At 36.5% G+C, this 20,835-nt stretch overlaps 4 protein-coding genes across 7 annotated transcripts; 1 reads left to right on the top strand and 3 right to left on the bottom strand.

Annotated features, from left to right (window-relative positions):
- Positions 1–1,096: 1,096 nt before the first annotated feature.
- LOC105172933 (arginine decarboxylase) lies at positions 1,097–4,122 on the top strand. The gene has a single exon (XM_011094556.2). The coding sequence runs from the start codon at positions 1,612–1,614 to the stop codon at positions 3,781–3,783; it is 2,172 nt and encodes a 723-aa protein (XP_011092858.1). The 5' UTR covers positions 1,097–1,611; the 3' UTR covers positions 3,784–4,122.
- Positions 4,123–6,001: 1,879 nt separating this feature from the next.
- On the bottom strand, positions 6,002–11,495 carry LOC105172932 (epimerase family protein SDR39U1 homolog, chloroplastic). Its single transcript, XM_011094555.3, has 13 exons — positions 11,354–11,495; positions 11,199–11,270; positions 10,688–10,763; positions 10,357–10,416; positions 9,665–9,783; positions 9,077–9,121; positions 8,881–8,959; positions 8,596–8,657; positions 8,362–8,464; positions 8,098–8,158; positions 7,958–8,028; positions 6,556–6,695; positions 6,002–6,360 (listed from the first exon to the last, which is right to left on the bottom strand). Exons 2-13 carry the CDS (start codon positions 11,250–11,252, stop codon positions 6,244–6,246), a joined length of 987 nt encoding a protein of 328 aa, XP_011092857.1. The 5' UTR covers positions 11,253–11,270; positions 11,354–11,495; the 3' UTR covers positions 6,002–6,243.
- A 612-nt stretch (positions 11,496–12,107) lies between these two features.
- On the bottom strand, positions 12,108–16,512 carry LOC105172931 (epimerase family protein SDR39U1 homolog, chloroplastic). Of its 3 annotated transcripts, none has more exons than XM_020697127.2 (13): positions 16,186–16,508; positions 16,044–16,112; positions 15,787–15,862; positions 15,429–15,488; positions 14,752–14,870; positions 14,178–14,222; positions 13,979–14,057; positions 13,697–13,758; positions 13,462–13,564; positions 13,224–13,284; positions 13,073–13,143; positions 12,675–12,865; positions 12,108–12,514 (listed from the first exon to the last, which is right to left on the bottom strand). In XM_020697127.2, exons 1-13 carry the CDS (start codon positions 16,273–16,275, stop codon positions 12,398–12,400), a joined length of 1,143 nt encoding a protein of 380 aa, XP_020552786.1. In that variant the 5' UTR covers positions 16,276–16,508; the 3' UTR covers positions 12,108–12,397. The 3 variants fall into 3 exon arrangements, with proteins under 3 accessions (XP_020552786.1, XP_011092856.1, XP_020552787.1); XM_011094554.3 differs by having other exon boundaries at positions 12,726–12,865; positions 16,186–16,496; XM_020697128.2 differs by lacking the exon at positions 12,108–12,514 and having other exon boundaries at positions 12,749–12,886; positions 16,186–16,512.
- A 650-nt stretch (positions 16,513–17,162) lies between these two features.
- Positions 17,163–19,982, bottom strand: LOC105172930 (NADH dehydrogenase [ubiquinone] 1 beta subcomplex subunit 9). Of its 2 annotated transcripts, none has more exons than XM_011094552.3 (6): positions 19,792–19,982; positions 19,584–19,625; positions 18,994–19,075; positions 18,365–18,420; positions 17,939–18,012; positions 17,163–17,496 (listed from the first exon to the last, which is right to left on the bottom strand). In XM_011094552.3, exons 1-5 carry the CDS (start codon positions 19,918–19,920, stop codon positions 17,971–17,973), a joined length of 351 nt encoding a protein of 116 aa, XP_011092854.1. In that variant the 5' UTR covers positions 19,921–19,982; the 3' UTR covers positions 17,163–17,496; positions 17,939–17,970. The 2 variants fall into 2 exon arrangements, with proteins under 2 accessions (XP_011092854.1, XP_011092855.1); XM_011094553.3 differs by having other exon boundaries at positions 17,163–17,599.
- Between the last annotated feature and the right edge of the window lie 853 nt (positions 19,983–20,835).

Below are 20,835 nucleotides of genomic sequence, written 5' to 3' on the forward strand. Positions count from 1 at the left end.
ATAACTTGAAAGCATGGTACTAAATATGAAAATAACTCTATGATACCAAAAGTTGGATTAACCTTTCCAAATTAATGGCTTCGTGCTCCATTTTCTTGGAAAACTAATGGTGGTATGTATTGAGCAAACGGCACCGTTTATCTAGTACCAAGATTGATCCTATACAAAAATATGGTACCAAAGTTGTAAAGTGCCTTATACTATGGTACAAAAAATGCCATCTTCTCATTACAAATATTCATAAAAAAATTAACTCTCGAATATGCTAATTAAAATAAAATTTATATTTTTTTAAAAGTAATTATATTGACATTCGAGAAGTGCAAATATTAAATAAAAGTAGCTTATTTTTAACATGTAGGACCGAAATGTTGGTTCATAAATTAAATTTACTCTAAAAGTATTTTTTTCCCACACATAATTTAACTTTTTCACATTTTTATGAACTCTACCTATTTTTAATTTCAGTAGAGCTTCTAACTTTTTCTTCTAAAATGTAAGTTTTGGGAAATCCTCCTTAAATATAAAAATATAAAGAATGTGTAGGTATAGTAATTTAATTGAATCACACGCCATGAATTGGTTTTGCATATCAATCACATACGACCACAGAAGAGGAGAGGTGGAGGTGGGCAGCCCTTCCTTGCAATTTTACAACCTATAGTAAATTATTTCCGGCTTTTTTGCAGACCCATATCTTTGATTAATTTGTGGGTCCCTTTCTTGCCACGCGGCATCTCGAAGCTGATTTTCCCTTCCGTGAAAGAATCTCCCCTGCCCACCAAATTAAGACCGTTAATCAAAACACTTATTTAAATTAACCAAAACAACCCCAATTTTTTTTTAAAATTGCTTTAATACCCCAATTCATCACTTATTAAAGTAAAAATTTAATATCTTTTATATTACGAATTTTCAGATTAAGTGAAAATTAAATTTAAATCTATAGTTTTTTATTTATTGAGATTGGTATAATAATAATAATTTAAATAAATTTAAAGAATATAGAGAAAAGAATGGCGGAAAAAGAGAAAAGTATTTAAAAGGCAGATATTTAATTCGGCCTTCTCACACTCCCCCTATAAAAAGCTGGCTTCACCGTTCATGCAATCCTCGCTCAGTTCGATTCCCATTCACGTTCTATCTCCTGAATCACTCCGAAACCCTTGCCCCGCCGTTTATTTCCTCTGTCGCCGTTAGGTTTCCGTCACCCTCTTCTCTCTCATTTCCTCCTCTACATAATTCATCGACTCCTATCCTGAATCATCCACATCGTGGGATTTCGTTTCTTAGGAATTAGAATAGAATTGTTTCTGGTTCCATTTTTGCAGTTTTTTTTCTCCATTTTGTGCTGTTAGAATTTCCTTCTTCTGACGGATCGGCGTGGGGATTTCGGGGTCCTGTAAGCGTGGTTGTGGCTCCCGTTCTGTTGTGACCGGAATCTCTTTTTGCTTCTTTTGAGGGGGTAGCCGGGGCCCCGGCCTCGGCGGGTTCTAAAGCCCCCACCTGATACAACATCTTTCGATTCGGTTTTAGAAATAATCTGCTGCATTTTGTTATTGATTCTTTGATTCTTTTCCAACCTATCAAAAAGAACAGATCGGGAGAGAGATGCCTGCCCTCGCTTGCTGCGTAGACGCAGCCGTTTCCCCTCAGCCCTACGCGTTCTCCGGCTGGGATAGCGTTCTTCCCGCTTCTCCGCCGTCACACAACACCTCCTCCGTGGCCTCTGCTTCCGCCGTTCCCGCAGTCTGGTCGCCCGCCCACTCTGCGTTGCTTTACCGGGTGGACGGGTGGGGCGCTCCCTACTTCACCGTTAATTCTAACGGGAATGTCTCTGTCCGCCCGTATGGCCCCGACACCCTGGCCCACCAAGAAATCGATCTTCTCAAGATCGTGAAGAATGCTTCCGCCCCGAAAACTTTGGGCGGGCTCGGGCTTCAGCTTCCTCTTATTATTCGTTTTCCCGATGTGCTGAAACATCGCCTTGAGTCTCTTCAATGTGCTTTTGATTTTGCGATTGAATCTCAGGGCTATCAGGCCCATTATCAGGGCGTTTACCCGGTGAAATGCAATCAAAATAAGTTTGTGGTTGAGGATATTGTGAAATTTGGGTCGGGTTTCCGTTTTGGTCTGGAAGCTGGTTCCAAACCAGAGCTTCTATTAGCAATGAGCAGCCTCTGCAACGGAAGCCCTGAGGCACTCTTGGTTTGCAATGGATTCAAGGATGCAGAGTACATATCTCTTGCTCTGGTTGCTAGAAAGCTACATTTGAACACTGTCATTGTGCTAGAACAAGAGGAAGAGCTCGATACCGTGATTGAGATCAGTAAGAAACTAGAAGTGCGGCCCATAATTGGGGCCCGGGCTAAACTGAGGACCAAGCATTCAGGCCATTTTGGTTCTACCTCTGGTGAAAAAGGAAAATTTGGTTTGACAACAATGCAGATTCTCCGCGTTGTTAAGAAATTACACGATCACGACATGCTAGATTGCCTGCAGTTGCTGCATTTCCACATTGGATCTCAAATTCCTTCTACTTCTTTGCTGGCCGATGGTGTAGGAGAAGCTGCACAGATCTACTGCGAATTAGTCCGCCTTGGTGCTTGTATGAAAGTTATTGATATTGGTGGAGGCCTTGGAATTGATTACGATGGCTCAAAGTCTCAAGATTCTGATAGTTCTGTTGGGTATAGTCTTCAAGATTATGCTTCAGCTGTTGTTCAAGCTGTTCGACTTGTGTGCGACCGCAAGGGGGTGAAACATCCAGTAATATGTAGTGAAAGTGGCCGTGCAATTGTTTCTCACCACTCAATTTTAGTTTTTGAAGCTGTTTCAACAAGTTCCCATGATGCTCCGCAGATATCTTCTCATGGGCTCCAGTATTTTTTGGAGCGGTTGACTGATGATGCTCTTTCTGATTACCGAAATTTATCTTCTGCTGCAATTCACAATGAGTACGATACATGTTTGCTTTATGCAGAGCAGCTGAAACAGAGATGTGTTGACCAGTTCAAAGAAGGGTCTTTGGGAATGGAACAGCTTGCAGCAGTTGATGCTCTTTGTGAACTGGTGTCAAATGCAATTGGTGTTTCTGATTCTGTCCGCACGTACCATGTGAATCTTTCAATTTTCACCTCGATTCCTGATTTTTGGGGCATTAGCCAGTTGTTTCCGATTATTCCAATTCACAGGCTTGACGAGAGGCCAGCAGTGAGGGGGATTTTGTCTGATTTGACTTGCGACAGTGATGGCAAGATCGACAAGTTCATTGGGGGTGAGTCCAGCTTGCCTTTGCATGAATTAGAAGGCAATAGAGGCGTGAATGGTGATGGTGGGGCTTCTTATTATTTGGGGATGTTTCTAGGTGGGGCTTATGAGGAGGCGATTGGAGGAGTTCACAACTTGTTTGGTGGCCCAAGTGTTGTGCAGGTTTCGCTGAGAGAAGGCCCTCACGGCTTTGCTGTGACACATGCGATTCTTGGGCCATCTTGTGGGGATGTGCTCCGACTGATGCAGCACGAGCCTGAGCTTATGTTCGAGACCCTCAAGCACCGTGTGGAGGAATTTTCCTCCAGTGATGGTGGCAGCAGCAGCATGGCGCTCATAAATGGCCTTGCTTGCTCTTTTAATAACATGCCTTATTTGGCGGCAGCATCCTCTTGCAGCCTGACTGCTGCTGGTATTAATGGTTACTATTGTTGTGACGATGAGGATTATGCAGCTGCTGCTGCTGATACAGTTACTGCTGAGGATGAGCAGTGGTCTTACTGTGTTGCTTGAGTTGATCATCATGAAGCTTTTGCATCTCCAGTGGTTTTACTTCGTGGTTGTGGGCGCCTGTACTGTAATTTGTCTGTTCCAGCCGAATCAGAATTATTTTCTTTTTGGATTAGTATGTTGTTCTTTTCTTGTTCCTTAGTTCGTGGTGATGTACACGGGTGCAAGAAGCAGGAGCTTGAGTCCTTACGTTCTGTGCAGAAGTGGCTACTTGAGCAGAATCACTATGATTCTGTTTTGAAATTTGGTACTCAAAATTCCCCCTTGCTCCTTGTAATGTTTTCTCCAGTGTCATCTTGTGTAGACTTTTCTTGTTTGTAATAAATTCTTGGTTGATGTTTAGTCCTGTACTTATATTTGCGCTTAGATGTTATTTTTGGGTGACCTTGAATGATTGTCTGAAGGTTTCACTTTAGGCACTGAGTGGAGAGATGACTGGTCTGTGGTCTCTTGTAAACTGCTTCCTTGTTGTGGCTTTCTTTCCGCACCCTTTATATAGTTTGTATACCGCATGGGGCTTCCCTGATTTAGGTTCTATTCTCCTAAGGTCAGCCTTTTTGTAGTTTCGATTCTTTAACTATTTTCTTGGGACTGTTATAAAAGCTATGATTGAACTAGTTTTGAAAATGCTTGAATCTTGATTTGCATTTATAATACATAGGGACCATATAATGATAATACAGACTCGCATAGTTGTCTTAGAAATTTCTTATTCTAATGATTTCCTGTCACTGAAAGATACTAGTATGGATTAGTGGTTAGCAGCACAACTTCTAATGGAAAACCTATTATTGGTTCTTGAACCTTCCTACCTTTAAGTTTTCTTGTGTTTATTATAATGCTGCAAGATTTTGCTACATATCTCTATATGAACAGAGTTCTGTGTTGGGGAATGAAGATGAACCATTTGTGTGTTTTAAAGAGATTTCTGAGTACGGTATTTCGTCCTGATATCTTAAAATGCGTTACTAATTCTGGAAACAGTAGGTTGATAAGGTAAGTGTTAGTATTAAATTTAATTGGAAACGAGTAAAATGAGAGTATCATTTATTGTAACTCTGGGATGTGGATGATGATATACGTCAAGCGAAATGCGGATCACGTTGTCTCCAATCAATTACACTCGCCCAACCCTCTTGCCATTTTTTATTTTATATTTTTTCTCTAAAATGAAATTTCTGAATTATATATAAAATATTAGATTAAAATTTTGAATTATAAATTCAAACATTATATAAAAACATCAAATATTAATAGACGAACTATTACATAAGTTGATAGGACATTCATGGGATTCCATTTATTTTTATAATTCTTTTACAACATGATCCTCCAAAAATACGTCCAACCCAAGGATTTGTCTCTAGGGATCAATTCCATCACATGACTGACTTTTGAATCAAGTAAGGTTGCTCTTTGGTAATAAATGTAATTTGTTTCTGGATGCTAGAATTTGAATTGTGAATAACTGGTCATAAACCTGTTATGAATGCATTCTTCTCCTCACAACTATTGTTTAATTAGTTGGTTAAGAGTTTCTCAAATACGTTAAATTGTGGTGCCATTAGCTATCAAGATTTTCCTACAAGTATTCATAGATTTTCTGTTGTATTGTATTGTCTCGGTTTTTCTTGTTCATTCATATATATATTCTTCCTTGAGGGCTTTAGAAAAAGTTAGAATGCTATAATATTAGATAATTTTAGTAGTGACAGCGGCACCCTTCCGGGATGAGGGGCTAGAGATGGTTTGCCTCATAAACAAAAATGGTCTCAGGTAAATAGATACATTGGCGGGACACCGTGCTTGTTTTCCTGCCTATTAGCTGAAGCTTCTGATGGGAATTTAATTTTATTGTCCATTCTCAGGCTCTATCTCTACTCAAAGTTTGACTATCATAAATACGTGTATTCCTGATGATCCTTTTCCTCTTTTTTGATGCATTTCCAGTATGAATTCTTTAAATGGGTTTTGCTTCAACCTAAACCTTCCCATCGAATAGCCATAGGCATGCTAGTTGCGGTTGCAGGAAGCTTCATCTTGGAGTAGCTCTGAGAGCCGATGTCGAAATATGAATTTCTCCAACTTTTGGCAAGATTCTTCCCTCGGCATTGTCTCTGATTTTAAGATCATCATACTAACACTAGTACATATGATTCAGCTTCACAAGGCAGACCAACTAAAAGTGTTTTGAGCTTAAACAACAAAACCACCCAAGAAATCTTGAAATTGAACTGTGGCATTTCTATACTTCACATGTTACATTTACATAGCAACAGAATTTCGGAAGAAAAAAAACAAATAATAAAAGCCTATCACATCCCAGACAAAGTGGCTGGCGCAAACTGAGGGTAGTTTCTCCAACCAAGATAAAAGTGAATCAAACCTGACCAATATTCCAAACATCCTGTTGGCAGTCTACATGAAAGAAAAGAATCTAGAATTTTATCTTATAATTGTGTCTCAGGCCTGAGTTTTCTCAGTAACGATCGATCTCAGAGCCTCTCTCACGTCAGTATACTTGAAAGCAAAACCAAGTTCCTTGGCCCTCGCTGGAATCACATTTTGTCCTTCAAGAACCTGCAACAAACCACATAATGTAGCAGGTTTATACAGTAGCTAAGGCTGCCGAGATCTTGCTTAGAGTTAGTGAAAAATAACGTTTACTGGCCTAAAGGATTATAGTAATCTAGAGAATTTGAATTGTTCGATCATCTAATATTTTCTTAGAGCTGTACCACAAAATAGATCTGAGAATCATTTACAAAATCTTACCAGACAAGCACCTTCTCCGAGAGCAAATTTGAGTACAAATTCTGGTATAGGCAGCCAAGAGGGCCGTCCCAAGGTGGATCCCAAATGGTTGCACAACTCTGACAGCCGAACAGGGTTTGGTGCCGTGCCATTGATCACTCCTGTTATTTAGATTGCACATATTGGGTGGGTCTAAGTCTTGGTAGTTCTAATTAGTATAACAGAAAATGTCCAAACTAATTATTTCAAGTGTTATAACATAGTATCAACGCATCCTATGATAGTAAATTAAAGATAGGGATAATTATATTGATGGTAGTTGATCTATGATTTATTTATACAAACCACTCACATAAGTGTTTTCCGGCAACTTTTAATGGTGACACGTCACAATTGCCCTGCCCGAAAATGTGTGTTTAGAAAAAGAAAATTTATTTAAAATTTTATTTTGTGCTTTAATGTTTTTGTCCCTCTAACTCTACCAAATACATAAATCTATATTTCTATATATAATGTATATATATATATAGTCTCACAATACAGATCAACACTCACACACAAGATAAATCTGAAATGTCGAGGGAGGCTGGCTGGGCGGCGATTTTGACAGGAAAGAACTGCTGTCTGTACTGGTTTTTTAGATTTTTTTAATAATTAATTGTAATAATTTAATATAATTATAATGATAAGTTATAATTTCATAAATACTTATTAGATGAAAACTAACTTCAATTGTACTTTATTAATGTTATCAAGCATTTATTAAAAAATTAAAATTAAAGGATATCAAATAATAAATATACAATAATTTTAAAAAGTTCTTTTAATGTAAAAAAATTATAATAATTTGTAAAAGTTGAGATAAATTTTTTAGTTGAAATTTATAACTTAATAATTAATTTTATTATCATATAACAATATAATTTTATATTTTAATTATTAAATGGTATAATTTTTTTATAAAAAAAAAGTTAGAGGGTAACAAATAATAAATATATACTAATTTAATTTTTTTGTAAAGATTAAAAATATTATTATTGCCCAAAATATTACTATAACATCCCCTTTGAAGTTTGGTAATTACAGAAACACCCCGGGAGCATTGAGGTCCATGAAAAATCAAGTTTATGTTTCGCCGGGTTAATGGGGTCACTTTTTGGGTTTTTTATTGGTTTTTTCGATCATGGCATAATTTTCTGAGCCGGAAAAGGGGGAGGTGGCATCGGTGGAATGATGTTCACATTTCTGGTGGGTATATGTGTAATTTTTCAAAAGTCAGGATGATTAGTGTAAATAGGCTATAGGTTAATGGGGTGTTATTGTAATTCTCCCTAACAAATATCCTATGAGGTTGGGAAAGGCTAAGGGGCAAAAGTTACTCAAACTCATTTTGTCCTAGTATCACAGGCAAGTTCAGTTTCACCTTTATAAGCAGGGTTGCATAGAGCCTCGTAGATCAAGTTTACCATGTCATCCACATGAATCCATGAAATCCTGCAAAATAAACTCAACAAAAATGATCCTCAAAATCGCTAGATAACATGTTCTTCTGAAGACATTTACCATTGCCTTCCAGACCCCATAGGTCCACCAGCAAACATCTTGAACTGGGGAATCATTTTGGCTGCCGGTACCCAAAACAAGAAAGTTCAAGTTAATACTCTTTGTATGAGATAAAATGTTAGCAACTTCAGTTAGTAGTTACAGGAGTCCTGAATTCATTTCAGTCAACTTAGCGTAACTTTAACAACTTAGATCAATATTTGAACTACTTATATGGATTAGCAATCTCGATTCAGAATAATTGTTCAAATACTAAAACCATACCCAAAGCACCACCCTCTTTTCCAAGGACAAGACCAATACGAATCAACGCTGTCTTGACATCCTTATTAACCCTTAGAGCAGCTGCTTCCCATTCTCTACAAACCTGAGAAACAATAGAATTCAATGGAATAGGTATTTCGGATGGCACAAGAGTTGACATGATAAAAGTGAATTTAAACCATTATGCACGTCCCTTGAATCAATATCTCATTAGGAAAAACTCATCTCACTTACCTCTGCCAGGTAATCATTTCCAGATGGACTGTTCTCATCGAAAACGCTTGTTTCACTGGTGCCTGAGTCGGTCATTTCCAAAAATTGCGATGAATTAGCCATAGGGGCTTGATCCACTAAAAATGAAGCTTTTTACATGTATTCCTTACGAAGTCATCAGTAGCATCTTGTAATTAGATTGCATTACTAGAATGGAGTTGTTTCTCGGTTATATAGATACTGCAATTGCAAAAGAATGGCAAGAACAGAGGATGGAACTGCAGTACAAATTTGGATGATGCATACCGTAGTAGCCGATTGCTGTTGCACTAATCAAAACCTTGGGACAAAGTTCATCCTGTGAACTGTTAATTAAATCGACAACCTACAGAATCCAATGTTTTCCACAACCAAATAGCAAATAAGATATATATCTTTGGACCCAAATGCATAACAATTTGAGACTTAAGAAGAAATTTGAATAAGGATAAATGGAGAAAACCTTTGAAGTTACTTTAGTCCTGCTTTCCATGATATCTTTCTTGATCTGAAACATGGCGTTTGCAGATTAAATGCATATGAAGAAACTTGAGGTATAGCTACACGAAGTCATCAAACTGAAGTGTGACCCATAGGAAATGCTGCGAACGCATTCTGAAGTAGTCTATGGTATTCAACAATATATACTTTACAAGTGAATGAAATGAATCGCCATCCGGAGGTGCCAAGGATTTTATTTGCATAGCACATATATGGTAATTGAAAGTAATATGTGATTTTCTACCAATAAAACGAGAAGTAGTATTCCAGCATAAACTAGCACTAGCAAAACTTTGCATACATTGATAGATGATTTTCTTCAAATTTTTGTTTAAATAGCAATCCATCAAACACTCAAAATATACCATGCGGAATATAACATACATACACGTTACAATAATCATAGAGGCTCTTTACTGGCAGAAGGTAGCCGACAGCCACAGAAATAATTAGTAAACAAAGAAGGCAGCACTGGATGTGCAAGTAATTAAACATGAAAGCGGTAGTACAATAAGTGCATGCTGAGCTTTTCACAAAACTTAGAGCATACCTCAGGAGTCCATTTCTGGCTTACAGGCGTTCCAGCCAAATTTACAACAGCTGTTGATCCTTGAATGCAGTTTCCCCACTCTGGCTCCTCTGCTATTTCAAGTCCTGGATAGTCCTTGACTACACTTAAGAATAAATGAACTTAGCAGAAGGAAGAAAAGGTGAAGTTTAGCTATGTCAAAGAAAGATTACTAAATTTGTAGCCTGAGAAGAGCAATGGGAGAAATAATTTAGTAATGCCTTTTTATATCAATAAATTATTCTTGGTTTATTCCGCAAACAACCATGAGAAAGACAGAGGAAAATAGAGGAGAAACAGATTCTTTTCCTTTGTTAGAAATACTGACTAAAAGTGGTTTGTTTTGATTGGTTTCATATCTTACAACTTCTGAATTCATATTTTTTCGGGCAGAGGAGGTGAGCGATTCAACTGAACATGATGTTCTTTCTGATTTATCATTGAAAGAACAGAAAAGGAGAGGGAAATCCAAGTGCTTATTCTTCTTTTCTCTTATCGCATTTTATCCATATCTAACTAAGCTTACTTTAATCGATGATGCTGTTTAAGTTTATTTCTTATTGTAGAAAGCGAAACAAATGAGCATTAAACTCATCTTTTAACTTCACAATATTCATGGTATCTTGTTAATGAATAAAGGAAAGCAATGGAACTACAGCTTTATGGTTTCTTACCCGGAAATACTGACAGAGCTTTCGACCTAGACCGTGCCAAGACCCGCACGCGATGATTATCTACATTCCAAAGGTGTGATAAAGAACCAACTCATTAGATATACAGTGAATGTAGATAAGATAATGCACAGGTACGAAACAATTAGCCAAATCAATTAGTGTAAATGAATTGATGACAGAAACGATGTTCCAAAGCCACATTGAGAATTACAAATAGTTGTTAAATTACTTAGTCACCGATTCTTTTGTTGGATAAGGCTTCTTTTTCGTTGATTAGGTGGTGTTTATCAACTAAATGATCATAGTAGACATGGATATGGAGTGATTATACCTGCTTGCAATTTCTGCACCAATCTTTTACCTATAAACCCAGTGGCTCCAGTTATTGAAACAATCATCTCATCTGCCTGTTGTAAAAGAAAAGCTCAAGTAAGATATGCCTGTAATGACAAAAAAAGAAAAAAGAGAAACCCACACCACACATTAACCTTCTGGCTCAGGCGAAATTTCCAGGTATAATAGAAAAAGACTTGAGCATTAATTTAAATTTTGAATCAAATCCATTATATTGTATTTGGATCAATTTGTTTCCAAATTCATAGTGATAAATCCATCAAACTTGTTTGAATAATTAAATACTTGAAAGAATTTCAAAATTTTCAGTTCTTGTTTCAAACTATATTTGTCATCCATTTAATATGAAGTCATTCAAAATACTTTCTCCAAATTCATTTCTCAAATCCAAATCATTCCACCCACCCGAACAGAGTCTTAGATAATTCATACAACCAATTAAGAGCAAAAAGCTAATCATAATAATAACTATGTAGAACAAGCAGTACCTTCTGAGATGCCCCAGAGTCAATGCTGCTGCTGTTAACAGGGGAAGTACTCATCCTCCTATATCTCCACACCTGCAAAAGCAAACACGACAAGAACACAACTAAGTATCAACACTCTCCAAGTGAAAGTTGCATCACATATATAGAGAACCTACTGAGAAACTTTCTGGGGAAGTAGAGAGCGAAGATATGGACTTTGCCCAAGCAATTGAGGTGTCTCCAAAACTCCACACACCTCCATTTTCATCACACTTATTTTCAACTCTGCCGTCCGCACGCTCTTATTTTATTGACCAGTTGGTCCATTTGCTTTTTTTAATTGAAAAAGATAAACTATTATTTCAGTAACATTATTAGAATTATTAATATTAAATACCTATAATTAACTTGTATCAATAATTTTAATAATTATATACTAATCATCAATATCATATAATTATATTTAATCAATAAATACTTTTAAAATAAAATAACATTTGGTATTAAAGTAGAATAATATCAAGAAAATACCTGTGATGTAGCCACTTCAACCACTGCGTATATTAATCAACCAAAATACCTCTCTTTTTCCACCACCTCTATTTTTTAGTATTTTATTTGATGACTTAATTATATTGAGACCCTTTCAACTCTATTTAACAGAAAACATAGACAGATTTATTATCATAAAACGATTGACTTATGGAATTTATTATTATTTACGTTTATGAAATGCAAGAAACGAATACAAATAGGAAAATGATATTATACATTCAAGAATGTGCGGTATGTGTTGACTTGGAAAATCATAGTTGAAATTAATAATACACCGTTGTTGTTACAAGCTACCGTACATCTCGTGCTATACATGAATACGTATTAGTTAGTGATCCAGCTTCACAAGGCAGACCAACTAAAACTACTTTGAGCTTCAACAGCAAAACCACCCAAGAAATCTCAAAATTGAACTGTGGCATCTCTGTAGTTTACATGTTACACTTCCATAGCAACAGAATTTCAGTAAGAGAAAGAAAAAAAAAAACCAATAAAAGCCTTTGACATCCAAGAAAAGTGGCTGGCGCAGACTGAGAGTACTATAGTTTCTCCAAGAAACGAGTTCGAAGATAAAAGTGAACCAAACCTGACCAATATTCTAAGCATCAAGTTGGCAGCTCTACATGAAAGAATAAAGAATCTAAAATTTGATTTACAATTGTGTCTCAGACTTGAGTTTTCTCAGAAATGATCGATCTTAGAGCCTCTCTCACGTAGGGATACTTGAAAGGGAAACCAAGTTGCTTGGCCCTTGCTGGAATCACTTTTTGTCCTTCAAGAACCTGTAACAAGCCACATAATGTAGTAGGTTTATACAGAAGCTAAGGCTGCCAAGATCTTGCTTAGAGTTACTGGAAAATAACTTGTTTCCTGGCCTAAAGGATTATATTAGTCTGGAGTGTTAGAATCCTTTGATCATCTACTTTTTTCTTAGAGCTGTACCACAAAATAGATCTGAGAATCATGTACAAAATCTTGACCGTGAAATCCTACCACGCAAGCACCTTCTCCGAGAACAGCCTTCAGTGCAATTTCTGGTACAGGCAGCCAAGAGGGCCGTCCCAAGGAGGATCCCAAATGATCGCACATCTCTGACAGCCGAACAGGGTTTGGGGCCGTGCCATTGATCACTCCTGTTATTTAGAGTACACATACTGTGTCGGTCTAAGTCTTGGTAGTTTTAGCATAAGAGAGAATGTAACAAATTATTCAACTGTTATAACATAGTATCAGCGCATCTTCTGATAGTACATTATAAATATCCTACTAGATTGGGAGGCTAAGGACAAAAGTTATTCAAACCCATGATGTCTTAGTGTCACAGGCAAGTTCAGTTTCACCTTTATAAGCAGAGTTGGATAGAGCCTCATAGATCAAGTTTACAAGGTCGTCCACATGAATCCATGAAAACCTGCGAAATAAAGCCAATAAAAATGATTCCCAAAATAGCCAGCATATTGCTAGGTAATATGTTCTTCTGAAGACATTTACCATTGTGTTCCAGACCCCAAAGGTCCACCAGCAAACATCTTGAATAGGGGTATCATTTTGGCTGTCATACCCAAAACAAGTTCAAGTTAACACTTAGCATAAGTTAACAACTTGGATCAATATTTGAACTGTTTATATGGATTAGCAATCCTGATTCAAAATATTTGTTCAAATATATATAAGATTGAATTTCAATCTGAACATCATTAACAAGGACCATTTAAAGCTAAAACCATACCCAAAGCACCACCCTCTTTTCCAAGGACGATACCAGTACGAATCAACACTATCCTGACATCCTTATTCACCCTCAGAGCAGCTGCTTCCCATTCTCTACAAACCTGAGAAACAAATAAAATTCAATAGAATAGGTATTTCAGATGGCACAAGAGTTGACATGATAAAAGTGAATTTAAACCGTTATGCATGTCCCTTAAATCAACATCTTATTAGGGAAAAATCATCTCACTCACCTCTGCCAGGTAATCATTTCCAGATGGACTATTCTCATCGAAAACTCTTGTTTCACTGGTACCTGAGCCAGTCATTTCCACAAATTGCAATGAATTAGTGATAGGTGCTTGATCCACTAAAAGTGAAGCTTTTTACATATATTCCTTGTGAAGTCATCAGTAGGAGGTTGCAATTAGATTGCATTACTAACACGGAGTTGTTTCTCACTTTAGATACTGCAGTTGCAAAACAATGGCAAGAACAAAGGGCAGAACTTCAGTACAAATTAAGATGATGCATACCGTAGTAGCCGACTGCTGTTGCACTAATCAAAACCTTGGGACAAAGTTCATCCTGTGAACTGTTAATTAAATCAACAACCTACAGAATCCAATGTTTTCCACAACCAAATAGCACATTAGATATATATATCTTTGGACCCAAATCCATAACAATTTTGAGACTTAGGAAGAAATTTGAATAAGGATATGAGGAGAAAACCTTTGAAGTTACTTTAATCCTGCTTTCCTTGATATCTTTCTTGATCTGCAACATGGTATTTGAAGATTAAATGCATATGCAAGAAACTTGAAGTATAGGCTACACGAAGCCATCAAACTAAAGTGTGCCCATAGGAAATGCTGCAAACTCATTCCAAAGAAGTCTATAGTATTTAGCATTATATACTTACAAGTGAATAGAATCAATCGCCATCCTGGTGTGCCAAGGATTTATTTGCATAGCACATATATGGTCATTGGTAATTTTCTACCAATTAAACTACCAAGTAGTATTTCAGCATAAACTAGAACTAGCAAGACTTTGCATACCATTGATAGATGATTTTCTTCAAATTTTCGTTTAAATAGCAAGCCATCAAACATTCAAATTATGCCAGGCAGAATAATATATATACACATTACAATAATCGTTGAGGCTCTTTACTGGCAGAAGGTCTACAACCACAGAAATAATTATTAACCAAAGAAGGCAGAACTGGATGTGAAAGGAATTAAAATGGATGAGGTAGTACAATAAGTACATGCTGGGCTTCTTTACCAAACTTAGAGCATACCTCAGGAGACCATCTCTGGCTTATAGGTGTTCCAGCCAAATTTACAACAGCCGTTGATCCTTGAATGCATTTTCCCCACTCTGGCTCCTCTGCTATTACAAGTCCTGGATGGTCCCTGACTACACTTAAGAATATATGAACTTAGCAAAAGGAAGACAAGGTGAACTTTAGCTATGTCAAAGAAAGAATAATAAATTTTGTAGGCTGAGAGGCGCAATGGGAGAAATAATTTAAAATTGCTTTCTTATATCACGGAATTGTTCTTGGTTATTATTCAAACAACCGTGAGAAAGACAGAGGAAAATGGAAGAGAAACAGATTATTTTCTTTTTAGAAATACGATGTTGAAAGTGGTAACTAAAATTGAGTTGTTTTGATTGGTTTCATAATCTTTTTCTCAGGCCCAAGAGGTGAGCCATTCAACTGAACACGGTGTTCTTTCTGATTTATCATTGAAGAACAGAAAGAGAGAGGGAAATCCAAGCGTTTATTCTTCTTTCTCCTTTTGCATTTTATCCATCTCTAACTAAGGTTACTTTAATTGGTGACAATGCTGTTTAAGTTTATTTCTTAGTGTAAAGGGAAACAAATGAGCATTAGATTGATCTTTTAGTTTCATGGTTTCTTGTTAGTGACAAAAGGAGCGCAATGGAACTATAGCTTTATTACCTTCTTACCAGGAAATATCGAAAGGGCCTTTGACCTAGACCGCGTCAAGACCCGCACACGATGATTATCTACATTCCAAAGGTGTGACAAAGAACCAGTTCATTAGATATACAATGCTTGTAGATAGGATAATGCACAGGTATGAAACAATCAGCCAAATCAATTAGTGCCAATGAATTGATAACTGAAATGACATTACAAAGCCACACATTAATGTTACTATGTAGACGTAATTTAGAATTACAAATAGTTGCTAAATTACTTAGTAACCGATTCTTTGATGGGATAAGGCTTCTTTGTCTTTGATTAGGTGGTGTTTATCAATTCAATTATCATAGTAAACATGGATATGGAGTGATTATATACCTGCTTGCAATCTTTGCACCAACCTTTTACCTATAAACCCAGTGGCTCCAGTTATTGAAACAATCATCTCATCTGCCTGTTGTAAAAACAAAAGCACCAAGTAAAATATGCATGTAATGACCCCCCCCCCCCAAAAAAAAAAAAGAAAACACTACGCCACATATTAACCTAAATTTTGAATCAAGTCCATCAGATAATTCACACAATCAATTAAGAGCAAAAAACAAATAATAATAACAATGTTGAATAAGCAATACCTTCTGAGATTCCCCGGAGTCGAGGCTGCTGTTAACACAGGAAGTATTCATCCTCCTAAATCTCCACACCTGCAAAAGCAAACAGAACAAAAAATGCTACTAAGTATCAAGAACTCTCAAAGTGAAATATAAGAGAACCTACCGAGGAACTTCGGGGGAAGTGGAGAGGGGGAGATATGGACTTTGCCCAAGTAATTGTTGTGGCTCCATGTCCACAGAGCTCCATTTTCATTACAAATTTCTGCTTCTTTGTTCCTCTTATTTAAGTACTTTCCACTCGGCGCACTCAGACTGGTTTCACTTATCAAGAAAACGAGAGCAATAGTTTGAGATTTCCGGGTTCTGGTTGATTGGGTTAGTTGGTCCGTTGGTTGTGCAAGGAAAATGTGTGTCATGTAGAGCCACATCAACCACTGCCCATATCCATTAACCAAAATACCTCTCTTTTTCCGCTACCTCTCCTTTTTAGTATTTCATTTTATGACTTTTAATTTTAGTGAGACCGTTTTCAACTCAATTAGAACTTTCATAGACAGATTTCTTATCATAGATCTCTTGATTTTTGGAATTTATTATATTTTATGTGTTAAATAAAGGCACGATTATGAAACACAAGAACTTAATACAGATAGGAGAATGAAATTATACATTCAAGAATTTGCGGTATTTTCAAGAATTTGCGGTATTTAAAATCATGGTTAAAATTGATAATGCAACGTTTTACTATAAATGAGCATAATTTGAAAAAATAATATATTTTTCTAAAATTAAATAGTAACACGTTAACATATAAAACGACAATTTAGGCCGATGGGAGTAGTTTACTTTTAGGCCCTTGGCTTGGAACTTTCCACCCTATGAGGGTTTAATATTTTACGAATTAAAGGAAAATTCAAACAACCAAACAGAAAGATGATTCTGCAAACAAAATCTGGGGTTGTTTGCTCGTGGAGTTCCAACTTTGCTGCTAATATCTTGGCCTGCTTGCAAAAAGCTCCTAATTGCATCCAGTATTTCATTTTAACTTAAGTGTATATATGCAATATTGGACGGATCCCACTAGAAGTGCACAGTCATCCAATAAGCACGTCGCAGCAACGCTTGCTAGCATCAAGAGGATACACAAAAAAAATGGCATTATGGAATATGGACTACAGCAATTTGTCAACGTAAACGAATCTGTGTTCAAGCATTACAAATGCTTGCTGAGGATTCACAGCATTATTCACCTAAATGTGAGACTACAGGAAGGAAAATGAATGAGATGGTATGAATATCCATCAAACATCAGAAGTCGAGATGTCTTTGAGCTCGTTTTAAGAGTCAAATGCTTAATATGTCAAACGAGAGGAAGATCAACAACACTGATCTGAAGGTCTACAATGGACTTAACTTGAACAACACAAACGAGATTGATACCAGTCTTCTCCCATATGTCGTGCACCTTGGCAATCTGCAACATTACTATGTTTCAGCAAATGCAATTGCTAAATCTAAACACATTTCTGCATTCGTGAAAGTTGAAACAGACAACTGAGTGGAAGTCAACGCGGAAACTGCAGGAATTGGAAAAGTAAAAAGAAAATTAGACACACCACACATGCCTACAGAAACTAAAGCAATTAACAGTGTTTCCTTTCTCTTCCAAATGATGTCTCAACTCTCAAGTAGCACACGACCCATCTGGACATGAAACCACATCCAACCATTCAAATGTGCAAGACAGTTCAAATCGTTGAATAGTATTGATTCAGCATTTTCGTGTAGTTAAGCTACCACCAACTCATGCATTCAAATTTGAAGTAGGTTCTTTTGTCCAGATTTTTCCTTTCTTGTTCCCTCTCACGATGCTCGAAATATAATAAAAATAGTCATTGTAGCAAGAAATTACTGACCTTTATTTATTTCCGAGGACCATGATTGTAGTTCAGTCATTGTCTTCACGACCATAGTCATATATTATCTCAATCTACAGGAACAACCAAAAATAAGGCATGGAAGTATTTAGATAATGTCTCATCACTTAAGAAGCAATAGAGCAATGACGTTATCAAATAAATTGGTAGTTTGATGATGTGAACAATGGAAACAAATAAGTATGGACCCAGGAGCTCATAATAACATGCAACACTATACAATCAACTATTTGGATTCCATGCTATAGATGAACTGATGAAAAGGGTTCCAATTCTGAAGAAATACAGGACAATTAAAGAAACAGAAAATCCACAAGCCAGTAACCCCGGGACGGAACACATAGGATACGAATGGCTAAACAGTTATTTAAAGCACAAGAAGCAACAAAGTATTCAATCAATTACCCCAGGAGGTGGCGTTGGGTTTCGGCAAAACTTGGTCCCACCGGGAGCCCATGGAACTGTTCACAGAAAACGATTGTGAGCCGTCAAATGGTATGGTCAAAAAGTCTCTGATACATGATTGCTATTTAATCAGCGGTAAGTCATTTTTAAAAGGATTAAAGATCCTCAAATGATATAGGTGTGAGATAAGAAAAACATTGGGAACACGATGGTTCACGAAATAGAAGAACACCAAAACAAATTAAACTTGCATTACACTATCAAAAAGTAACCACTTATCCTACTTTTCACCTTAATTTGCTGATTATAGGTGACCAGCATTTTACTTAGCTTCCATCTATTGATGTCAATCCACTTATCCTAAATAAATCTCTTACCAGCTAGATGTCAAACGTGATTATTCCCTACTTAGAATGAAGTACCACTTTGAAGTCTTCAAAGGGAAAATAGTAGCCAAATGTAGCAAAACTCTTCTTCTATTGCTGGAGGATATTCATAGATAAACAACATGAAAGTTTAGCCTACCATTGTTCCCTTAGAAATAATCCTAGAAATACACGCATTTCTTTGATGTCATAAGTATTTGAATACACTGGTATACAAACCCGAGATGACATCTAAACACTTACCAATGTAAGGATCAGGGTGCCGCCATTTATTGTAGGTTGCTTCACCAGCAGCAATCATTCTATCAATAAGTTCAATGTCCTCCTAGAAGGTCATGTTAAAAAACAACAATGCAGAAGTTATTTTACACACGGGCTGCATTTTCTGGGCAACCAAGCACAGAAATTTATATCATTATCATCATCATCACTAGCATACATCTACAGGAAAAGAAAAAAACTCTGCCAACATATTAATAATTTCTCAATTGAAATCTCCATTCTCGTTGACTGATAACTCAGCAAATAAATCCGCTTTGCTTCACTAAAGAATTAGATTCTATCTGAATAATGAGCACATAAATCACTTCTGCAGGCACTTATCTAAGTATTCAGCCCATAACAAAAATAGGAGGCTACTTTGATGAAATTTTTATCAAACATTTTTATGGTCAGTTAAACGAATCCTTTCCTCATAGAAATGGTGCGTTTTTACAAAAATCTGCGGCACAATCCATTTCGTCATAATAAAAAATCGTCGTAGCATTGAACTAAAAAAGTACGTATTTTTCAGAAACAAAAATAAATAAATAAAATCATAGAAGAACACAAACCACATTTCTGTTGGTCTCAAACTTCTCCCTCAGTGCGTCAGCCTGAACAAAACGAGGAGGAAAAGAAAACTTTCAGGAATCATCCATTACACAATCAATCTAACAGTTGAGCTCGAAAATGGATTTGCCCAAGTAAAATTCAAAATGAAATGCCAAGATCGGATCAGTGTACATAAACCCTAGAAAGCAGAGAAAAAGGAACTATTACATCAGGGTAAAAGAGGTGGCGATGGACGGCCCAATTGAGAGTGTCCTTGAGTGCTCGCCTATAGAGGATCCTAACCCTCTCCTTCTGCGCTGCTCGTCGAGCTAGATACGACGCCGTAGCCAAGCTCATTTCTCTTTGTTTCTCTTCTCTCTGCGATCCCTGCTACCTTACTCGATCTGTGAAGCTTCTTATTTCTGCCATGAGAGAAATGAATTTTACTGAACCACGACGTCGTTTCGGTATTGGACCTTCAATAGATTCATCGTTTTGGGACAGCATAATTTAAACAAGATAAGGCCTATTTAATGGATTACGAGAAAGCCCATTTTAAAAATAGGCCTACAAATTTGGGCTTCCCGTTATATCGAGCTTAACATTAAAGTGTAAAGCCCACAAATATGGAGACCCGGTCATTTTGGGCTTTATAGTTCAGAGAAAAGCCCATATTAAAAGAGATCTTCTAGTTTTGGGCTCAGGAAAAAGCCCATAAATAAAGAGGCTTGATAGTTTTGGGCTTTATATTTCAGATAAAAGCCCATATTATAAAGAGACCCACTAGGTTTGGGCTTAATATTATCGTGAAACGACCATATGTTAAACTCAATTTAATATCTCAACATTTTTCAAATTATCAAAACATAATTTAGATGCAAGTGATACACAGAATAGAATTCCTTATCTAGAATAAATTAAAGGGAAAACTACTCGGGCTTCCTTTAGATTTAGTGTAATTGCACTTAAATTTTATATGATTTAGTAAATTACATCTACCACATTTGAAGTTTATTTTCGTCTAACAAATAGATCCCTCCATTAGTTAAAATTTACCGAATTTGCTTAAGTTAGTGAAAATATCGAATGGAAACTCATATTTACCTCTTATTAACTTATTATTGACTTATTACAATTTAGATAAATCTTTTATGTTCAAATTATCTTTATAAGGGTGAAGTTATACCTCATCACTCGTATTAGCGTATGAAGATGTATAAGAGTAGTTTGATAAAAAATAATTGTTTGACTTTCAATAAATCACTAATAAGA

The sequence above is a fragment of the Sesamum indicum genome, linkage group LG10, assembly GCF_026168435.1.
Source record: "Sesamum indicum cultivar Baizhima isolate 11 linkage group LG10, ASM2616843v1, whole genome shotgun sequence".
Taxonomy (NCBI): Eukaryota; Viridiplantae; Streptophyta; class Magnoliopsida; order Lamiales; family Pedaliaceae; genus Sesamum; species Sesamum indicum.